At 36.4% G+C, this 23,363-nt stretch overlaps 1 protein-coding gene across 1 annotated transcript in view; it reads right to left on the bottom strand.

The window, feature by feature from the left end:
- The window catches only part of BRIP1 (BRCA1 interacting DNA helicase 1), a gene marked incomplete at its 3' end in the record, with an annotated part of 109,082 nt that overhangs the window by 78,234 nt on the left and 7,485 nt on the right, over positions 1-23,363 (bottom strand). The window contains exons 7-14 of the mRNA XM_084299376.1: positions 19,963-20,256; positions 19,106-19,327; positions 18,357-18,556; positions 14,344-14,476; positions 13,690-13,841; positions 12,905-13,076; positions 12,659-12,796; positions 12,106-12,267 (exon numbers count right to left, since the gene is read on the bottom strand). Of these exons, the coding sequence (XP_084155502.1) occupies positions 12,106-12,267; positions 12,659-12,796; positions 12,905-13,076; positions 13,690-13,841; positions 14,344-14,476; positions 18,357-18,556; positions 19,106-19,327; positions 19,963-20,256 (1,473 nt within the window). The remainder of the gene's footprint in view (positions 1-12,105; positions 12,268-12,658; positions 12,797-12,904; positions 13,077-13,689; positions 13,842-14,343; positions 14,477-18,356; positions 18,557-19,105; positions 19,328-19,962; positions 20,257-23,363) is intronic.

The following is a 23,363-nucleotide window of genomic DNA, read 5'->3' as shown; positions in this document are numbered from 1 at the left end:
CATAAATCAACACTGCAGCCTACAGGATGTCTCTCTGGTACCAACATACCATCAATTTTTCAATAACCTCCCTAAATAATGGAATATGTGAACGGCGACAACAGTAATGAAAAATGAAATGTTTTGCACACCAAAGACTCTAGAATAACACGGTTAATACGTTGCTTCTACAGTTAAAGAAGCTTTTTTTATATTAAATCTTTTTCAAAAAACAAAAAAAAAAAAGAAAACAAACCACACGACTTGTTTTACTACAAAACAACCTGGATAGCCGTCGGAGGCTTTGAGCTCTGTCACAGCTGTTTCTAAATCCTGATTCAAAACAGTGGTTTTTTTGTTTGTTTTTGTTTTTTTGTTGTTTTAAAGTTAGCCAAGACAACACTTTGTGTGTTACAAAAGCTACTTGTACATTAACCTTAGGCTATCAATACGCTTTCCAGTGAAAGAACAATCTTTCATGCAAAAAAGGCTCTCCAAAAAAATCTATTTATAAATAAAGAATTGCTTATATCCTTGTTCTGAATAAAGAATGGAATATATGTATTAACTGCTCATTAATGAGCTCAGCATCCTATAGTGCTGTCCTCTCCCTCTCCAGTAAAAGACCAAGCTCAGTCATCTCTGACCTCTTTTTTTCCAGACCAAAGAGAAAGGAAAGACAAGGCTGGCTTAGTGGCACATCAGCAGCGAAGCACAGGGCCACGTGGGACCACTGGTTCGAAGAGACACGTAGTCCTAGGCGAGAGGCTGGCCACGTCTGCAAATGCTCCTACAGGAACCCGAAGCAGTCAGGTGCCTGTCACAGGGAACTGACTCCAGCAGGGGGAGAGGAACAGGTTTTAGCTTTTAGGCTACTGACATGAACAGGAAAAAAAAATAGTTTTAAATTTACAGAGGCATTTTACACCTGTAGTCACTAAATAATTTTTATGATCCTATTCAAATCCAAATCATATTAATAAATATTCTCTTGACTTTCCCCTTAGTCATTTTTTCCCTCATTATACAGCAAATCAGTGCATGCAAAAGAACCAAGAGAATTTCTCAGCAACAACCATGTACTGTATGCACGACACTCAGCTTGTAATTGGTAATTATGTAAAGCCAAATCCTAACAGGGAACAGGATCATTGATTCTTGGAGACATCTGAAACCTCTTCTTTGGAAGTAGGGCCACGATCTCAGATCAAGGCAAAGAATGAAGCAAATGGGAAAATACAGAGAGAAAACTTTTTGCACCAATGGCAATAAGGAGTAAGTCTCAGAAACTGACTCTCATTCATAAGCCATAAAACAGAAGTTTTATGTTTTGTGGAAATTATGTTTGACAACATTTAAAAACACATTAATGGACTGTGAAATTAAAATGCAATGAATACTCTTTGGAATACACCGTCTCACAAATCATATTTTATCACAGAGAAACTTTCTTTCCCAACTGGCAACTGTCATGATTTCCTCAGACAAGATTTCACGTTTCCCAAGGAAGTAGAACTTTTCTGCAGTTAAAACAGCCCACGTATCGCTTTCAATATACTTCATATTCCAATTCTTGTATATGCTGTTACATTGCTGATAGAGAGTATCTTACCTAAATATAGGTTCACAAATTTATTTTATGTCATCCGTAGCCTTTTTCACACAAAGTTGCACCTCTTCCTCAACAGGCAGTGAACCTCTAAGAGCTGCAAAGGGGACCATGACTTGGCAAGGCTGCACTGGTACTGAACATTAATGTCAAAGGAACCTGTGCAAGATGCACCTTCTCAAAAATAACATTGTTTATGTATATTGTTCCGTATTAAATATTTTTTTCCAACCTGATTTCTCTTCCTTTCATCACAAGTTCCCAAGGAAAAACGATGCTGAGTGTACTTGCTATTTAGTATTTGGACTCGGTCATTCACGAACTGAGCGCAGCCACTGCCTGACTGTGAAAACCCCTTTCCAAGGCAGTTTCTACTTAATTGGTAGGAAAAACGTGGAAGCAGAAAGTGTTAATTACAACGGAAATTAGAGCATGTGTTAGCTAGATACAACAACTCAGCTTGCAGCACTTTGACAAGTCAGAGCTCAGAAGTGAGAAGCAGTAATAGATTTTTAGTTTATTTTCCTGATGCTGCATGCTCCGGGTATTTAAACTAACAGCGCAATCAAATATTAAAGTGCACTGCTCTCAGGGTGTGAAATTCACAAGGAAAGCACTCATCCACCAGTCCAGAATATAATCTTTTATACACGTAATACCCCATAACCTGCCAGAGTGTCTCTATAGGTTCTACTTTATACCCTGTGGGGGTGCTACCACAAGGTACAGCTGCTCTATGCAAAAAGCAAGTGCCACAGGGCTCTTAATAATTGCGAGTCCCTTGCTAGTCACCATACCAGCCCAGTAAGGCACAGAAAGTATATTTGTTCATTCTTCACAGAAAAGAATTCATGAAAATAAGGTGGGAAACCTCTCCTGAACCAACAGCACCTGAGTACTACAGCACGGCCACAACAGCGGTCGGAGGCTGCTGCGGGGAACTCGTGGAGGGGCCACGTGTAAAACGCCTGCGTGCAGCACCATGCACCAACAGCTAACGGCTGTTCTCTGTAGTCTGAGAAGTGGATGGCAAAATATTGTGAAAGTGCATTTTTTTTCTCAGGGAACACATCAAGGAACGATATTCACATCCTGATCTTAAATAATAGCATGGCTCAAAAGACCCTCTTTTCTCTATCACCATGCAAATTAAAATATAGAGCAAACTATTGGCATACACATAGCACACAGATGTACACACACCCCTACATACCTTTGTATGCAACTTACAAATAAATATAAGATGTCCTTGATAAGACAGCACAATTGCCAAAATCCAGAAGGTGCCTTTCAAGCCTGTATGCTTATTGTGCCTAAGCTATTTGATGTTTATTATGGCACTGCTCTAGAGAGATAAATATTATATAAAGGGGGGTTGCACACTTCAGAGGAGCGTGTTTGCACTCCCTACCGCAGGAACACGACTGCACATCACAAAGGCTTTCAACAAACAGCAACACTGGGCGTTTGGAGCTCACCATTCAAGCCCACAAGCACTCTTGCCAATGATGCAAAATGTGTGAATTAGAGAACACCCCCTACCCAACTTCCGTAACAACCCAATAACAAACCATGCTTCATACAAACATCAGAGCTTCCAAATGAGCATCTTTATAGATGTTCACATTAAAGTCCACCATTGAAAAAGGCACATTAAAAAACACAACAACGATGTTCCATCTCCGAGGCTGAGCTCTAGCAGTAAAGGGATGCTCATGCTCCCTTTCACAAGTATACAACATAATCTCTTCTCTTGAGCTCTCTCTGACACTTGCCTAACCTCCTGATGAGCCAACTCAGTGCACAAGGCAGCAGAAAACTAAGCAGGGTGAGAAGGGGAGGGTGGGGGAAACAAAGCCCCTTCCTTTGTTCTGGAGATCTGAATCAGCTCCCACCGAACTCAGAGCAGCATCAAAACAATCACAGGGAGGGCAGAACGCAAGCTGCTGGATCGTCTCCTCTAACTTCTCCAAGCCTCCTTCACGCTTGGATTACCTCTAAATCCCTAGAAATCAGAAAATTACTCCTGTAACCCGTGCATATCTAGGATCTTGTCATACTGTTTAAGAAAGAAAACAAATCTTGTGCAACTGCTCCGATTGTCAGTCATCAGCCTGAAAGATATAAAATGATCTGTGACCCAACCCAAAAATTTTCTTGGCCTGCTTTGTATCACGTGTGCATTGCCAAAAGCCACCAGTAACCAAGCAATGAATAAAAATAAATAAATAGGCAAATAAACCCACAATTTAGGTTAAAAAAATCTAAGTGAAAACGTTATAATAAGACAAGCACCAGCTTTAAAGTTCAGGAGTGATTTTACAGCACTTCAGTTACTCCTCTGGAGTGGAATTCAGCACCACTCTGGCTCTGTAACCTAGGGAAATATTTTTGCTGCAGCCTCCCAGATTATACAAGAAATGATCTTGCCAGGGTGTGAACTGTCAGCTCCGTCTTCAAATTTAGCTTGGCAAAGGAACTCGATTAAACTGATGACATGAAAAGAGGAGGCTTGCAACAGAACTGGAGGGTAAAGATTACGTACCTGTTTATAGAATAATCATTGTAATTCTTTTCTATAAACTTCACTATTCCCTCTGCTACTGTTCTTTCCTATTTGAGGCAATACTACCAAAAGCCTTCAGTGAAAAGAGCGTTGTGATGGAAGGGTTGAACTCCTCCATCACACACAGCGATTTTTACATACCTCTCTTCGCTATGCCCAAGTCATTGGGAAAATATGAAACTGTAGACTTCAGAAATCGCAGTAAGATTTACAGGAGCCATTGTAGTTCTCAGAAGACACCTCAGATAATGCACACTAAGCCTGAAAATTGGCCTTTTGGACGAATGCAAGGGCCCCAATACTTAGTTTATATTACAGACATTTAAACCTTTAAAGGATGGAAAAAATGTAGAATAAAACTGAAAGTAAAGATATTGTATATGATTAATGGGACCAACAAAAACCATAAAAACATGAGGAAGCTGAGATAAAGATCAGAAAGATATCTATGAGTGCAGGGTGAGAGTGAAAAACAAGCAACGAAAAAAACACTGGTCAACAAGTAAAGCAAAATTCCATCTACGTTTATTAGGTACAAATGTTGAAATGCATAGTTTTTGAGTCATTAAAAATCAGCTATTTTAGACCACTTATTTACCCTGAGCTATGCCACATCACACAGAAATCACTCTCCTAAGATTTTCATCAGAGTAAGGCAAAAGACACAGCTTTAGAATCTGGCAATAAGCCTTTTTTTTTTTTTTTTTTTCCAAAGAAAAGTTTTTGGTTTTGTTTTCTTTTTTTTTTTTAAAAAAAAAAAAAAAAAAAAAAAAAAAAAAGGGTCATTTCAGTGTCATGAGACCTACCTCAGCAGCCTGCAGTTACTGGAAAAAAAAAACTCCAGGGGGACATCGCATAGAGCCCTAAGTGCCAGGACAGAGGCACAGAGTACGAGCTTCTCCCACGTTGTTTAATTACTCTCCCATCATTTTGCTCTAATTCTGGTTTTAGGTACTTGCATACAATTTGAGATAGCAAGGATGACAGAACTCTATTCCCTAAAGTCTTTTCTTGGTTTTAGGGTTTCTTACATACTGTAATAGCACCAGTGCAGCTGTTTGGCTCAAACAAACCAGGCTTCTGAAGTAAGAGAATGTCTTTCCCTTGAGAGTAGCAAGCAAATGCTGCGCAGAAAGTGAGTATCATTATTAATTTACAATTATTTCGTAACTTACCTCTGATATGCCAGCCTGTTTAAGGCCTCTCTCTTCTCATCCCAGTGAATGTGATGCTGGATATTAGCTATAGTTACAACATCTGAAGCTACAGACACACATTGTTTACCATAATACTTTAAATTACATTCTGTAGTGTTAAAATGGTGCAGAAAGTTAATGCTTATGTTACTTCAAAGAACAAAACTCTGCCATAAAACACACTGGGTGCAAACATTCCTACATCTTGCAAATATTTACAGGAGTAAATCTCTTCCTCAACATACTCCTACAGCTGTCAACAAGAACATCAAGGCAAATATTACTGTTGATCAAGCATTTATCTCCGCATCCTACGCCTAAACACAACTAACAGAAAAACATGGGCAATCTCATGGAGCCCACCAGTGGCACCAGGTAATTCCTCGCATCAGTCTTCTGCAAGCAGTGCAGCCACACCACAGAGCAACCATCTGTGGTGCAAACACTAATTTTCCTCTTTAATTTCAAACTCACCTTTTAACAGCACAAACCTAATGGCTTCCAATTTTTCCCCCATCCACATTACAAGCAAAAAGACGCTGTGGAATGTTTATCTCTTATCTGGATATTGTCATTTTACTGTCTCAAACTTCTTAAAACAACCTTTTCGCTAGGGAGGAAATCAGTCAGCATCAGACCTAGTGGGGAAACCCTGCACTTGCTCAATGTCTATGGCTCTTACACAGTTCCAGATGTTCAGAACATTAATAATGCACTAACTCAAAACCTCTTTTTGAAACTTTAGAATGTGCAAATTGCATTAAAACCTCTTTGCCCTCATTAATGGTATTGTTACAATCCCAGTACTCTGGAAAATGTTTTTTGGCATTTGTTTAACTTTGTGATATTGCCATTTACTCATTTTAACAGCCAGTGCTCAAATCTTAATGCTTTTAATAGGCCTGGCTAAACAGACTACCATCTTTTGTAAATTTATTGAAGTAATTTATTAAATAAGTAAAAGTTGTCAGAAGGCAGCATTTTTTTTTATTGATGGTAGGAAAAAATGGGTTTCTTATAATTTATTTACAAAACTGTGTTTCAGGTAAGTTTTAGAAATGGAAGTATTCTGTTCTTTTTTTGTGTTATGATCAATTCATTTTCTGCCACTCTGACATAAACTTAAGTGTTTGTTGGTTTGTTTTTTAATACCAATCTCAAACAATTTCTAGTTTAAAAAAATAAAAATGGAGGTGAGGGGAGGATTTGTCTTAGCCTAAAAAGAGCCAGACATTCAGAATTAATACTGAAACTGTATCCGTCCCTCAGCCTGTCATACAGGGGTGGCACATTTATGTCCAGGCCACGAGACCATATATTCAAGGACTTGTGCTCATATCCAGTGCAGGCCCACTGTGGTGCAATGGCAGAAAAGTGCAATAGTAAGAGGTTAAACAGAGGTCCCTTCTGTTTATTCCAAGTAACAGCCTTAACTGAAACGAAGGAGTCTCAGTCTGCCCAAAACCAGCGTTGGGGTTCCAGAGTCACTCTACACGAAATTCATTCGCTTGCCATTGAAAAGTGAAAACTAAACATGGCAGAACTACACTCAGATTATACCTATTGCCTTGAAACTAGAAATAGCAGGATAAAAATTGGGAACTGGTTTATGCTCCAGACTCAAAGAAATAAAAATCACCCACCTTTTAGATTACACATGACTTTCAGGGCTTGGGATGTCCAGATTTTGACCTCAGACATTCCAAACCAGCTCCTGGTAACCTACCACGACCAGCAGTGCATATGGAAGTGGTCTTCTTCAAATTGAAATGGATTGCATTTGGGGCTCTAGAGCACCAAATGCCATCAATTGAGATAAGAGGGAAAAAAAATCCAGATTTATGTTAATCAGAACAGAAAATGCATTTGCATAGCATTACTGTTCTTGACCACTCATGTTTATTGCAGTTAAACCAAGAAAGTAGAACTGCATCAATGCCAAGCCCAAATTACTTAATGAACTTCATATCCTCTACAGAATAAATGAAAAGAACAATCACTTTTTGATCAAATATAGCCCAAGGTGATGTTCTGCTGGGGCATAAAGCAAAAATACCGATAAAATACGATTTTCTTCTTAAGATCACTTGGTTTGCTTGACCCCACAAAAACTGTCTATGAGCAATTTATAAAGCAACTATCAAAATTCAGGAAACTAACAAGTTCCAAGCCTCATTAGAGATCATGAAGTCTTACATTTAAGAGATTTAATAAATTTTGGTTAAATGGTTGAGTTACCAGAACAGCGCTTAGTCCTTAAAATTTGAGATTTCTGTAGCCTTTTTCAATGAACAACTACAGAATGTTTTCCTCCTGAATCTTCTTAGCCATCAGCACAGGAATATAATACAGTGCCTATAAAACACACCTGAAATTTCAGGAAATATGAATTTTCAGAACAATCCATGTTGCCTGTCGGATGATTGTACTGCAAATATTTATCCTTACAGTTCAGCCTCAAGTCCAACAGCATCTGCGATAAAGTGACTTAAAATGATTTTTTGGTGGTTTTGTTTGCTTTTAATTATACCCTTAGTTACCAAAGTGCTAGCTCAATAATGGAGCAGTGCTTTCAATTAGTCCTGTAATTCTCGTTTCCTCCTTCTCTTTGCCTGTTCTGTTTTTCCTTTTCTTCAACACCAACGAAGGGCAAGTAAACAGGCATAAAACTAAAACCCATCCCCAATACAGGATGTACAAGAGCCTTGTATAGGACATACTGGGTAACTTTACTAGAAAGAAGTCAGTTGGGGAAAAAAAAATTAGAGAGAAAAGTGCTCAGACACTACCTCTGAAAGGTATGGGAGGAAGAAGTAAGCAAATCTTTAATTCTCAAGCGAAGAATTCTTGCCTTTTCATCAGTAAAACTTAAGAGCTAAGTCATTCAAAGCCTTTTGAGCAACTATCTTATTCTATTTTAAAAAATTTACTTCCAAATTATGACTCAACAATTAGCAGATACAAATTAACCAACAATGCCTTAAGAAAAAAAAAAAAAAAAAGACAGGAAAAAAAAACATTAACATTATTGTCCAAAGCTTATTTTGTAAAAGAGCTACTAAAGAAAGGTCAGTTAATTCATCATGATGGATTATCACTAAAATTTATAAGCATTAGCATTTTTCTCCTTGCTGGATACCTTGACTTTGATATGACACATATTGAATGAATCATCTAAGATGCAGGCACCAGGCAAGATATATCTTAATGCAGACAGGTCGGCGACATGAACCCTAATGGTCCTTATCTTAATCTTGTTTAAAAGCATCTTAGATTTCTGAGTAATCTTTTCACCTTCTGATATTCTCTTTTATAGAGTGTTTTTCCTGGAGTTGCTACTGATTTTCACATAAATGCATTTTTGTTGCACAGTATCAACAGCATGTTTTTAAGTATCCCTAAAAAGCAATCAGGATGGCTATTTAGTATATGTTAAGATAAAGTTGTTTTTTTATTTTTAAAAAAAAAAAAGGTCAACATGACAGAAGTTTGATAATTACAAAAAACTGTTATTTGTAGACTATTCTGAAACATGGCATTACAGCTGTTTATAAGAGAAAACCACCAAATGTGGAGATGTATATCTGATGCATTGTTTCCTTCTCATACTTTTTTACTCTACTACATTATTGATCTCAAATATTTGCTGTGCATATGCAGTCCCTCTTCCATGAAAAAAAAATATTCAAATACTTAATTAAGAGAAGGGCATGTTTTTCTACTTCTTTCCTCTACTTCTGCCTTCATCTAGTAATTTCAAATTACACACCTATAACAAGGAGGCAGACCTTTTCTACATAGCTGTTCTGGGATTTCTGCAACAGTTGCTCTCATTAAAAAAAAAAAAAAAAAAAAAAAAAAAAAAAGGGACAGGTGAATTTTATTTTATTTTTTTTTTTTTAGGTAACAGCAGTTCAGTGACATTGATGTGAAAGGAGTTGGTCTGATTTCATTTTTCAAGAAACTGATTATTTTACTAACACTAGCATAGCTTTAGACTGTTAGACTGTTAATGAATAAAATTAACTGCCAATAAAACATTTCTTATATGATGTGTGGAAAACTAAATATTAATTTCTCACACAAAAGGCATACAACTATCATTAAAACATGAAAGAAATCCAGAATCTCCCAGGTCGAAATCTACCCAAAGAAATACTAAAAGAGAAAAATGGAAGCCGTTAATGGATGCTTTCTGCACACATTGGCACTGGAAGGACTATGTGACCAATACACTAGCTCCTACAGCACGTACTTTGGTGACATTTATAATGTTCATCTCTGATGTTCTATAAGAAGCATCCAGTTTTCTCATCTTACCATTAGGTTAATGTGGTGAGATTTGGAAATTTACTTGCCCTCCATTTATTCACACATGGAAACTTTCAAGTCTGTTGGTATCTCTTCTTGGTGAGTGTAAGATTTTTTTTCTACCGAGCACTTCAGAAGTCTGAAATGAATCACTATGTTTCTGGTCGAGTTTGTTTCACCAGCTCTAACACAAATATATCGGTCATCATTTTCACCTGATGTTGGTTGATTACTTTAGCATTGACAAAGCAACCTGAAATCCTAGGCAAAATATAGAGGAAGAAACTTTACTTATAAAAGCCCCTTAAGTGCCAGGCTTGGAAGAAGTTGAAATGATTTAGTTTGTTGTACTTCTGCCATTATTTTATTTTATTTCTGACATTGTGTAATTGTGTTTTAACAGGGCAAGCAAGGAGAGAATAGTGCTCGCCTCCTGGCTCTAGGCTCCCAACACTGTTCGTCATGACACACTGCATCATGCACGGGTTCTCTACTTCTGCTTCCTGTGGGTAGTTTTATACATACCTCCAATCTTTTTATTCCCAATGACTGAGGCTAGAAAGTGTTAATTTACAAAACAGAAAAGCAAATATAGATGTATTTCATTAAAACAAATTGAAGTCTATGAAATTCAAAGTGAATTGCATGACAGTGCAGTAAGATGCAATTTCTGTCTCTAGTACTCTCATTATATACAAGCAAAGAAAGTAACACACAATTTACTACTTGAATTAAGTTAAAATGGGTTTTGCAGAAAAATAAAGTTAATGTTATTTACAAAGCAAATACGTACGGATAATTAACAAAGAGTTTCAGGCAAACAGGCCAAAATGTGCACAAGTGCTTGAAAGTGAAGCACTGAAACAGACAGAGCCATCTAAGAAGCAAGGCTTCTGTAGGCATGCAGAGCAAAGAACATCATTGTTGAGCCAGAAATTCTTAAACAAAACTAAAACAGAATGTTGAACTGAAAAACACATCTGTAACTAACCAAACTGAAATCCAATGTACAGGTCTAAATTCAAACTCCATCAGTTTAACTTGATAGAAAAGAGATACACTGATGGCACTCTAAATTCAGAGCTTTGTACTCAAACTTCTAAGACACTTAAAAAGACTTTTTTTCCCCACTTATTCAAAAGTAGAAAGTGCAATTCATAAAACAATCTAATACCTTCAGAAATTTGCTCAACTCATAATAGTTCATTCAGTGAGGTACATGACCAGCTATATTACTGCCATCTTGATAAGCATGAACCATTTCTTTAAAAGGTGCAGTTTTTCATGAGATCTAGCAACCTCCCCATGAAAGCCTCTGAAAAGCAGTTTTGAAATGCAAATGTGCAGGTAAGCAATATTCCGTAGAATGATCAAAGAAAAACGCCGTTTTCCTTGCACTAATATGCTTACGTTTACATTATTCTGTATTTTCAACATATTAATCTCTTAGTCTTAAAGGCAACCCAATCCAGAATAAAAGAAGTGGAATGAAAAAGGGCATCCATAGAAAGATATTGGCAATGTGATTTTAAAATATCATCCTTCAATTGTCTGCAATTTATATTTATCAATACTTTCACTGGGTTCATGGAAGTGTTCCCACAAAGAGAAAACACTCAACGTGTTTAGCTAGGTGACCTTTCAGTGAAGCATAAGGGCAGTGAGAGGGGGAAGGGTACCAGAGCTGTCCAGCAATCTCTTTCCTTCTTTATTAAATGTCATTACAAAGTCTCTCCATACTTTCAATTCAGATTACTATTCTCATAAAAAACTTTCAGAAGTGTTTGTCAGGTTTGTATACAATAAGATCAACTATCACGTACTGCTTAACGTTACACACTTCAGTAAAAGAATAGTGATGATAGTGAAAAGTGAAATATGCCCTCAAATTCTTTAATAAAATAAATTGAATGCAAGATTTATTTATAGATGGCTAACATTGTGTATAACTGCATAGCTTTCTGAGCTAGGTTAAATAAATTTATAGTCAGTAATCTGTTTGTTTTTGGTTTTTTTTTTTTCACTGATTGCACATTACCTGGTCTAATGTGGTCACCTAATGGTTACTGTCAGTAACTGCACTGATGACTGCAATGCTTTAAAGACACCCAGAGAAGGAAAAAAAAAGAAAAAAAACCTCCTTGCTTCACAGAAAAAAATGCAGAACACGAGTTTTAAAATGCTTTAAAAATTTTTCAAAAAATTAGTACTTTTATATTAACTGAGATACAAACATTGCTGAAAACAAATATGAGCCTGCTTTTTCACAAAAATGAATCTGCATGCCACATTGAAGAAATTACAATATAATTGTTATTACAATATATTTATTCTATAACCATCTATATATATATTGATGTTTAAAAAAAGAAAAAAATCACATTACATTTTTCAAGTAGAGTGTATGTTTTTTAAAGGGAAAATATGAAGTAAAATTTCCTTACCTTATAGGATGGCAAAAAACACAAAATTCCTTGGCCAACTGTTTGACACACTGCAAGCAGAAGTGCTCCCACCTCATCTTGGAACTCAAAGGTCTCTGCATGTTGGAATGTGGCGCACAGCTTTCGACCATTCGGGCCTGCTCCAATGGTGCCAACCCAAACCTTGTGTATTTCAAATTTAAAAAGTTAATACTAAACTGACACTGACAGTAACTGTATGAAATACATTATGTTACATAATGAAACATCAAATGTGAAGAAAAATACTGAGATTATTTCTAAGCAAATGAGTTTGAGTACTTAAAAACAGAAGAGAAGGTGCAGTAACTGAGATGAATGGTTATTACCAAAATAGCATAGCTTCAGATTTTTCCATGGACGGAATGTGTAAGCATTGCCCTCTTTTTCATTTGAAAACTTACATTGCATTAATCTACGTAACAGCCTGTTCTACACATTACCTTCCTACTTAAAGAGTCTGCCACCATTTTTATTTGCAAATTACTGTTCATTTCACAACAGATAGGCAACATTATACCTCAGGAGAGTTTACCTGTGAGTTCCGAATAACATGATTTGCCTCCAGCTGAATAGAAAACTTCACGCCAAGTTCTGAAGAAAATGAATCCATTGGAGAGAGCGTACCAGATGTCAGAACAATTGTTCTGACATCATTTAAGTCTGAAAAAGCCTGAGTTAGAGAGAGAAAAGAAGGAATTCAGAGAATGGATGTAATCACTTTAAGATCTTTGCTATCATATAAAATCACTTAAGCCCTTCTACTTCCCACCCAGCTTACCACAGCGGGATTCAAACACCAAAAATTAAGCATGTGGACTACAGTTTTATGACGCGCTTTCCTTTTCTGTTTGGTATTTGTAAAGAAGGCACTGGAATCTGAAACATCAGGCTGATTTTCATTCATCCAAGTATACGTTTGTTGTAGAGCAACTTTGTAGTCATCCGCATACCTATACAGAGATAAATATTAACTAAAACTACAATTAAAAAAACTGTAAGCATTAAGCTCCTAAAAGCTTAAAAAAAATAATCTCATACAATATATTGTCTAAAAAAAAAGCTGTTGACCATGCAATGTATAAAACATCGACTAGAAGTAGGTAACTCTGCTCTAGGTTTAAAATTTCAACAGCTGTCAGTTTCCCTTTTAGATAAATAATGAAGCTTCACAATAATTAAAAATTTTAAAATAAGATTTAAATCAGAAAGCTTTACTAACTGCTGACTTTAGTATCCAACAGTCAAGCGATAAATGCTATGGAGAAAAATAAAACCCATGAAGCGTATTTAGTTTGGCAATGCATCAAGAAAATTAACCTCTAACCCTCAAATAGATTTCGTCAACATTTGAATTCATGAATGAATGAAAAAACATATTTTGGTAGTATTTAAATTAATTCTCAATAAATTCTTCCCAAATAAGTAGATTTTCCAAAGCTTTTTGAAATGTTAATTTTGCTCAGAAGCTGGACACTATAGCAAAATGTTGCTCAAACGAAATTGACACTTTGGTAAACTGAATTAAACACCATCACACTGTTCAGGTTATGTTTTTGCACTGACCTGCTATTATCTTTAAAAAGACAAAAAAGAACCATGAATAACCCTTTTAGCACAATCTGTGTGGCAGGGCTCACAATTGGTATCTCAATAAGCTCCTCTCTTCCAAACACTGATATTTTTTCTTCTTTTTCCAAGATAGCAGAAAGGTGTTTCTGTAAGAGACAAAACAAATTCCGTATTAACATTCTCAGTTATCTTTGCAAAAGCAAAGCTAACACAGATACAAGACAACTAGCACACTGCTTTGAAAGTTTACGTAAGCCACCTATAAAGTCAGACTGAAGACAGAATTTAAAAGGAAAACTAACAATTCTTTTAACATATTTGGCTTACACAAAAAGGATAGATGAGGTTGAAAATACTCTAAGTACATTTCAACAGTCAATAAAAACGTAGATGGATAGTACAGACAAAGCTATCACTGACTAACCAGCTTGATTTCAATAATTGTACATGATCAATTTTATCCTTTAAAAGGCAGATTCTCCACAAGTTCCAGTAGCTTAACTGGATTACTCCTGGTTTTCATCATGTATAATTTTTAGACAGCTTTTCAAAATTGCAGTAAAGTAACAGATGTGTTAACATTTAGTTTATGGGTACTTCAAGATGTTTAACATCTCTGGTACTGATTTATAGAGCTTACAGCATTACCTGTAAAATGGGAAAAGTAATACTGGTTATTCCCATTTTGTGTAAAATGTTCAGCATTTCTTTTCCACTCCAAACCTTACAGGAAGTTTCATACCCTCTTTCTACAAGTTGACTAGAGCTCTCCTTTAACCAGCTGCAAAAGAGAGAAATCAGAAGTAATTTTAGCATAAACTTAGAGATACATTCCAAGTACAAAACAAACTGAACCTTGAAAAATGGCATCACACTTCCGAGATGAAGGTGATAAACACTGAATTTAGGTAGCTGAATCCTGCTCTTCCTTAAGCCAGTTTTTCCGCTGTTGAAATGATGTCTGTGGAAGCTGCTCTTGAGGAAGCTCAATGAAGTGAGAGGAAAACCTGTCCCCATATATTTATATTTTATCATCATGTAATATCTTTATAATGAGGAAGAAGAATTAGAATATAATCCGTTCTTATGATATAAGATGTCAGGCTCATTTAAGAAAGATTTCTACTGTGCTTTTAAAGCCACTCATTACTTGTCATCCTCTCAATTACAGATTTCCCTGTTAAACAAATCTTGAGGCATGAAATGATTCCTTTTAATATCTACACACAGTAAGGGAGGGTTAGACAACACAAAGTGCCTATTTTAACCTAGCTACAGATATTCATACTTCTGCTACAACTTGAAAACTAAGCAGAATTATAACCATACTGACAATGCAATATGTGGTAGGACTTCTAAAAGCAGAATGCAAACATGCAGATCATCTCATCTGTGGCACAGCTAACATTTTCTCGACCTAAGCATGCCTCCAGAATTACAAGATTTTTTCCCTCTGTCTAGAAAAGCAGGCAGGCTCCCTCTTTCTCAGGAAATGCCGAAGCTGTCTGTTTCGTCAACCAGCAGGAGGCATCAGAAAGACAGCTGTCATTTCTACAACAGTTCAAAATATGTATCTGCAAAATCAGTTAATCGTTATCAAATAAAGCAACAAGGCTTAGTGACTGTTTCAGTCCCAGATTTTGTGCCCTATCACTGTAAATCATTTGCACAACAGAACAATTAAAAAACCTTCCCTTCCACTGGGTTACAAAAATCCATAAATACTACCATGCCAATCACTTCTTTCATAATTTGCTTTATCTTGTTAAGGAATGATGATCACTAACACAGGCAGAAGTTCACCAGTGTAGTATTTGGCCCCAATCCCTCAAACGTAAAATCAAAGAGACCTGAAACTACAGTTAGGAAAAGGCGAGTATGAAAGAATAAATGGGTAAAACATTCCAGGAAACGTAAAACTTCTGTTTTCCTGGTCTGAACTTTAAATGCCTTTGCATACTTTTAAAATGGTTCTGCTATAACACAAACTTGATACAATCACCTTCCTAACCTAATACTAAAGCATTGCAAAAAAAGGCAAATTCTAGAATAAACCCCATCCAATTAAATCTAACATGAAATTGCTTACTTGGAATACCTGATAATCTATTTAGAACGAGAATTTATTTTAGAGTAAAGCAGTAAATAAATAAAATTAGCTTTATTTCCAGATATCTACAATTCTGAAATAAAAAACAGCATATGCAATATTTTCAGGAAAAGATTCAGCAAATGTTCCAAGCTGCCTTCAGTTCAAGAAAGTGTATTTGGCCCTTCGCTTCCTACCAGAAAATCCCACTGTTTGTTCAATGGAGTAAGCCATCCCATCCAAATTGTCCTTGTAAATCTGCATCTCATCATAAAAGCCTGCCAGTATACCTCTACCAGTACATCTTCAAACTCCTCAGAAAGGTCACTTTAGCACCTCAGTGGCACTAAGCCCAAGCTTAAGTGCTTTTTGGAATGGGGACCCAGGACCTTTATAACTGAAATAAGGCTTTTCTAATTGTCCGCACATTTGGCAAAGCCATGTCACTTTCTGCAACAACATATTACCAATTACTGGCAATTTACACCCAGTCTTCTGCTTTCCAGCTGCTTTACATACTGCCGGCAGATTTGCCAAGACAATCAACCTTAGTTTTTCTGATAAGGTTAAAAAGCTCAAGGCAATTAAATCTCCAGCCATGCTATTCTCCTCTTTTACTAACTTTGAATATTTGAGATTTCCAAAGCAGGAGAAATAACGGAAAAAAAAAAAAAAAGAAACATAAAAATTGTTTCTCTGACACAGGCATTAACTCTCAGGGTAGAGAAAGGACAGGGAAAATGACAAACTAGTTGTTGTAGCATACTTCAAAGCGTATTCCACCAACTGCTGATGCAACAAAACGATGATTTGACATGCACTGAATCAGAGTTCAGTTAACTTCAAAGCCACTGGTACCATTATTCACTTTTATTCTACTGACTTGGTCATTCTAGTTTTCAACAGTTGTGCATTTCTTTCAGTCCCTGAATCCCTCAAACGAAAGGTTCAAAAATTAAGGACTGGAAAGCTGAATTCCAAATTCTCCACAGGTGATGGAACCTTCTGACATTGTTTCAACTTTCTCAGTTCTTACTCCATGCAAAATACGCTTTTGTGCCCTCTTTTTTTCCCCTAGCTTCTGCCTCCAAGTCCATTTGCTTCTGTTTCCTTCCACCCTCTTCCATGATTTGCAGCTTCTGCTGAGATTCTCCCCTTCCAATACTAACTCTACACTTTCTGGGCTTTACCTGTTCTCTGTTTTCTTTTTTTTTTTTTTTTTTTTTGCTCTTACTACTTTTTCCTTTATGGGAAGAAGGGCAAAAAGAAGCAGAGAAGTGGAGAGTGGGTTTTTTTTTGTTTTTTTTTTTTGCAGTTTCTATCTGCCATACTGCTCAACTTGTGCTTCTACCAGCACTCTCTCAATCACCCATGTTTCTCTGTTCACTAAGCTCCACGACACTTGTGTTCCAACAAGGCAGGTGCTGAGAAATTCAGCTTATCTTTGGTTTCAATATCAGTACAAAAGCTAATCATTAAAGCTATATTCTGCTGATATAGTCCAGGGAGAAAGAAGGATCAGTAACACTATGTAGACAATTCATGCCTCAGAATAATCAGAAACTCAAAGAGGACAGTGCATGCACATGCAAAGTTTGTTACCTGAATGCTCTGACAAGTTTTACGAGTTTCTACTGCAAATTGGTATGTGCAGCAGTTTGTCAGAGCTTTAACTCTCTGCTCAAGTTTGAGCCAAGTTTTATGAGAAAAATAAAGGGCATGATTGATAAATTCACTTTCAAAAATGACAAATCTGTTCCAAAACATAGAGGCACAGGGATTATTACTAAAGCAGATTTAGGAACTTACTCAATTTTAAGCATGGGCTAAATAGATAAAAGACCTAGAACAAATTTCAAGAAACAAAGTTTCAGCACTGTATAAGTACTCAAAAACAGCAAAGATAGAAGCAACTTAAAACACCATTGTAATGGAAGTGGCTGACATTTTTATGCATTAAGCGTCACTACCTATGCTCTCTGTAACGAAGTTAGCAGTCTTGTACTGGACCAATGACTCCTATTTCAGCTATACATGACAATAGTGTTCTGGTAGAACTTCCCTCCAGCTTTAGCACAGAAAAGTCTTGAGGGAAAAAATGTCTCTCTAATGCTCCTTTAAACACGTTCATCAAAACACTTCCTGTCAAAGGCTCCCAAAGCATTTCATAAATGCGCACTAATTAATGCTTTGAGAAAGCAATGCTATTACTACTCATCAAATAAGCAAATAGAATCATTTAAAAGACAACTGATTCATCTCAGGTAAAATTTTCATACTGAACTTCATAGACTAGGACAGTAAGCTCCAGAAATATCAGTACTTTCACGAGTATAGCACATTTTTAAAGAGAATTTCAATGTTTTCTGTTGAATAAGGAGGATTTAAAACAAAAAGAAATCCTCTGTACTCCTCAAATGAACAAATATCAGGTGACTGCATAGTCAGAAGCGTACTTCTATTGCATTTTATTTGATGCAACACAGTAACCAGCAAATTGCATTAGCAAAAGGAGTCTAAATGATATTTTTTAAAAATACTGACATAATGCAATTAAAAAGAGTTGCCTTACTTTGTCAAAGAGTAGCACACAGCCCGTAGATGCTCATGATCCTTCTGCCTAATGTTGTTATTGACCATGGAATCTAGCTCTTCTCGAGCAGCTCTGAGTTGACTTTCTGTAACGCTGAAACTTACTGACTCCCGAGCACAGTCCTCAATATTGTGGGCTTCATCTAAAATGACTACTTGGCCTTTTAGGTTAATTTCCATCTAAAAAATAAAATGATTAACTAGTAAAACAGAGTAAAACACTATAATAAGAAACAGCAGCTAACTGTATCCTTTTTTTTAAAAAATGCATATTCTACATCATTGTGCAAGCCACAGAAAGTTTTCATCTTTCTGATCCAGTTTCTGTAGCCTAGAAAAAAAAAAAAACAAACAGAAAAAAGCCTTAGCTCAGCCTGAGTGAAAATAATCTGGACATACTACACTCCATAAGCCCAACAGCTGTGAAGTTTACAAGGGTTTATTTTCCACTGATTAAAAAAAAAAACAAACAAAAAAACGTGACTGATTAGCTACAATATAAGAACAGGAGAAGCATTACTTGGAATACAGAAACATCCATTTAAGAAAAAGAAAAAAACATATTTAACCCAGGAGTTATTTATAGATAATATTCAGATATAAACAGGATTTCAGTTGACCACAGCCAGTGAACCTAATATTTTGGTGGGTTTTGTTTGTTTTGTTGTTGTTGTTTAAACTTCACTTTAACTCCAGTTATTGCAACCCCTATCTTACAAATATACTTACACTCTCCCGTATCTGTGGGTCTAGGAGATAATTATAAGGACAAAATACAATATCTGCTCCCACCATGAGCTCTCTTGCTGCAAAATATGCACAGGCACGAAGCTTCTTTCCCAGGCTGACTAGATCCTCAATGTCCCAAGCTTGGTACAGGTTATGTGCAGACTGTAGGGCATGGTGTTCACTGAGTTTATGAACAGCATGATAGTAAGGACAGGACTTGCCCTGAAAGCACATGAGCACAGACAGAAAAAACAAGTAAGCTTAAAACCTTCAAAGTCATTATCTGCATTTGGCTTTATTTACTGGAACGTTTTTTAAAGCTACTTTATATGATGGGCAATAATGAAAAACATACCATGAAGAGATTAATATGGATGAATCAGCTGTGGTTAATTCAATAAAGAAAGGGTTCTTAACGTTCATATATACATGATACAAGAAACTAAATCCCTAGAAAAATAGAGATAACTGGACAACAATTTTATCCCACACACTGTGTACAGCATTAACAAAGTTTACTTTTGTTGTTCATGTGTGTGAAGTGCAAAGGTACCAGTCCTGAATGCGTAACTTCATCATTTTTAAGGGAAAATATTTTGAGCAAAACAAATTTTTGTTGAAATTATAGCTAAACTTGCAAGTATAATCAACTATATTATTCCTATCGCATGTTTTTCAGTATTGATACTGTGGATCAACATTTTCTAATAATTGGTATTTAATTTAAACCGTATTACCAGATTCATTTAACCAACACAGCTTAAAGAAATCAACGTTGTAAGTTATCTCAACTGTTTCACTACCTTTCACTCAACATGTTTAAGCAAATGGTCATTTTCTGAAACAAAATTACTCACATGTTTTCCTTCCAGTAATTCTACACACAGTTCATTCCTGTTAGCACTACTGCTAGATACCACTGGATGAATACAGGTATGATCCCGGCTAGAAAGAATTGTCATAGGGACACTGGAATATGCTGTTCTCTTCAACTCTCTGGTAATCTGGGATATTTGTTTGTGTGTTCGTGTTCCAAAAAATATCTTGGGAATGAATGACTGATCTCCTTTGTCTTTCTTCTTTGTGTTACTAGCATCTTTATGAGCTTCTTTTCCAGAAGAACAGGAACACTCAGTGCAAGAGCTGACAGACTGTAACCCAAAACAAAAAAAAAAAAGATTAACAAAATCCCGCTGCAAGATGAACATGCCAAATCTGTTTATAGTCTGTTTAGAAAATGCCCTCTGGGATAGTTCAAGATATCCTGTTAAATCACCAGGTCGGCCTATCAAACTGCAAAAAGTTAGGATTTTCAGGCATGAGAGGATGTGATGTGCATGCTTTAACATTTCTTAAAAGACATTCTGCAATCGCTAACAACAACCTTATCATAACCTAATTGTTGAAAGAATTGCTACTCCCATGGAGTATTTACACATGTAATATACATGTGAATAAAGTAAAGGATCTTCACACATATAAACTTTGCCATAAGGACACTTCTGTTACAAAACAAGAAGTGTTCAGAGCCTTAAAAGAATAAAACGTTGAGACTAGACACCCAAGTTAAAATCCCAAGAACATTTTTCAGTACCGTAAGAGAAATCTAGACAGTTTAATGAAATCTGTTTACAGATAAAACAGACTACCTCATATGTACTCCCTTAGAAACATATCTGACATGCTACTATATCTAGTAACAATGAGAATAAACAACAAAATAGGGGATAGTTCTAAGCCTAAATTAATCCTGTAAAATATTTGTTAAACAATTTTTTTCTTCCTGAGAAGCACCATCTTTTTAATGTATTTTATAACATAAAGCACCTCAACAACCGTCACAAAATTGCAATAATTAGCATGAAAAGACGCATGGCAAACAAGTAATTCATGAGTAACCACGTCTATGCACATCTCCTATAAAGATAACAAATTCCTCTAGTATGAAAGGATTTGTATTTGGTTTTCAGTTTGATAGTGCAAGTAACAACGTGTAGCTGCCAGCTCAGATATTCCTCCCTCCCCTTTTAATTGTAATCAGTAAGATTATCCATTATAAACAAATGCTAAATCATGCTGTGTGTTACACCACAATTCTGGGGATCAAGCTGTCTTTTAGCCCCCGCTCGGAGGAAAAGCAAGTTCACATTACCCTCGGTCCCACTCAGCCTTGTCCCCCATTAAATATTACAATACCTAATAGAAGGCATGTAAACGTAACTCTCCTGGAGCTGTCACTCACTGGGATAAAAGGTTCACTGATGTGCCAAATAAACAGGCCCTCAAAGCAGATAAAGTTACACCCATGCTGGAATTGTTACATGCCCCTCTCAGGTTGCCAGTAACTGCGGATTTCATTACGGTGTGCTGCCACATTAAATGGCCGGTTCCAAATATCCTGCCTTCTATATTGAATAATTACTTATTCACTGAAAGGATAAAAAGAAGAGTTATGAATGGGGCTCTTGTCAGCAGCGAGGCAGGAAACAGCTGACATATGGTATATGTTACATATGTGCCAATACTCGACTCCGTTTGTACTCGCACAGAGAGCTGCGATGCAAATTGTACCTTGATACATTTCTAGCGACGATATTCCATTTTTCTCTTTGAAATAATGACCTTCACATCACTGTGCTAACGAGTAATGCCTCAGCAGCAGTTGAGTTACTCCGCAGGGCCTTTAGGAATGCACGGAGCTTTTCATCTGAATTCGAGTCGGATTGTGTTTTCTGAGGTAAAACGGATTTGCAGAACTCAAAGACAACACCGTAGTGCTTGTACTTCACTGCTAATGCTATGCCCCATATGCAGTTGGCCAAATAAAAGTAATAAAACATTAAGAGCAATCAAGCAGCTATTTTGCAGAAGTTGTGCTAACACATCTAAACGTATATGCACATTTTCCTTTTCTATTTGGACTGCATACACATGAACAGAAACCTCTTCTGTGATGGCTTTAAAAACGTATATACTTCTTCCCATAAGAAGACTTAAGAGTGTAATTTATAAGCCTTTACACATAAGAACAGTATTTTACAGGTGGCCTTAAAATATTTTGTTATAAGGTTTGAAATGGATATAATATTGGCTTTAAGAAGCACTTCAACCACTATTCCAGTTTTAAAATGTTACCATCTACTTTGAAAAAGTTTTTTTAAAAAAATCAACATTAAGGAAGTTGTAAACCTGGACTGATTTTTATAGTAACCTTAAGAAGTATAACACTGCCAGCAGTAGTCCTAACATTTCTGAAAGCCACAGACACCACCAGACCTAAACAAATAAATAAATAAAAACCTTCTTAGAATGCCTTTGTAACAAAGGGAAACTTCAACAGAATGCTAAAAACAGTTTGTGTTATTTACATTATTACACTGTTGTCCTTTAGAAAATGGTTTGGCCATCTTTAAATTCTATGAAAAACAGGCTATTGTAGTTCAGTACTTCTGTAAGACAATTTACTGTCAATATCACACAGCAAAAACCAGCACGGTGATGGTACTCTGCCATTGCTACAGAAAGAGGAGAGCACATACCTTCTGATCAAAGGGCCAAGGTGGAAGTTCCTAGAGTAATGTCACCTCAAAGTACAAACCCACAGACCCGTAGCACAGAGATACTGCCTAAACCATACCCAACTTAGAAAACTTCTCAATTTATTTACAAAACAATCCATAGGTAGGGGAGGCAGTTGAGTAAAAACATTTAATATTAAGACAACAGAAAACTATTTCACAATACCCTCTGGCTTCAGACCCAAACCCATTTTCAGCTGTTTGAATCTGGGACAGAGATTTTTATTTATTTGTTTATTTATTTATTTTTCGTGAGGGAAAAAAATATATTCTACTCTCCTCAGTATTTCATCAAACACATTCAGTAACAGATGTTAGAGATCAGATACCAGACTATATGGACCTCGGGCTAATCCAGCTTGTTTTTACTTCTGTCAGCAGGCAGATAAAACAGCCTAGCACATCAATATTTATATGGCAAAAACGTAGAAGTCAGATTAATAAAAGAATAAATCAAGTCCACAGACCTGTCCTACGTGTAAATTAGAGCTAAACAAACACCAAGGCTGTGATCTTTGAAACACAAAGAGATAAGAGGCACTCTTCATATCTCCATCTACATTTCCTGGTTACAAAGCCATCTAAATGATACAGCAGTGAATACTTCTTGTGTGAAATATCACACAAGCACAATCTAGTCGGATATCAGCAGTGACATTACCTGAGCTTTTCAACTATTC

The sequence above is a fragment of the Netta rufina genome (assembly GCF_964035555.1).
Source record: "Netta rufina genome assembly, chromosome: 21".
NCBI lineage: Eukaryota > Metazoa > Chordata > Aves > Anseriformes > Anatidae > Netta > Netta rufina.
This window is presented reverse-complemented; position numbering and strand designations above follow the sequence as displayed.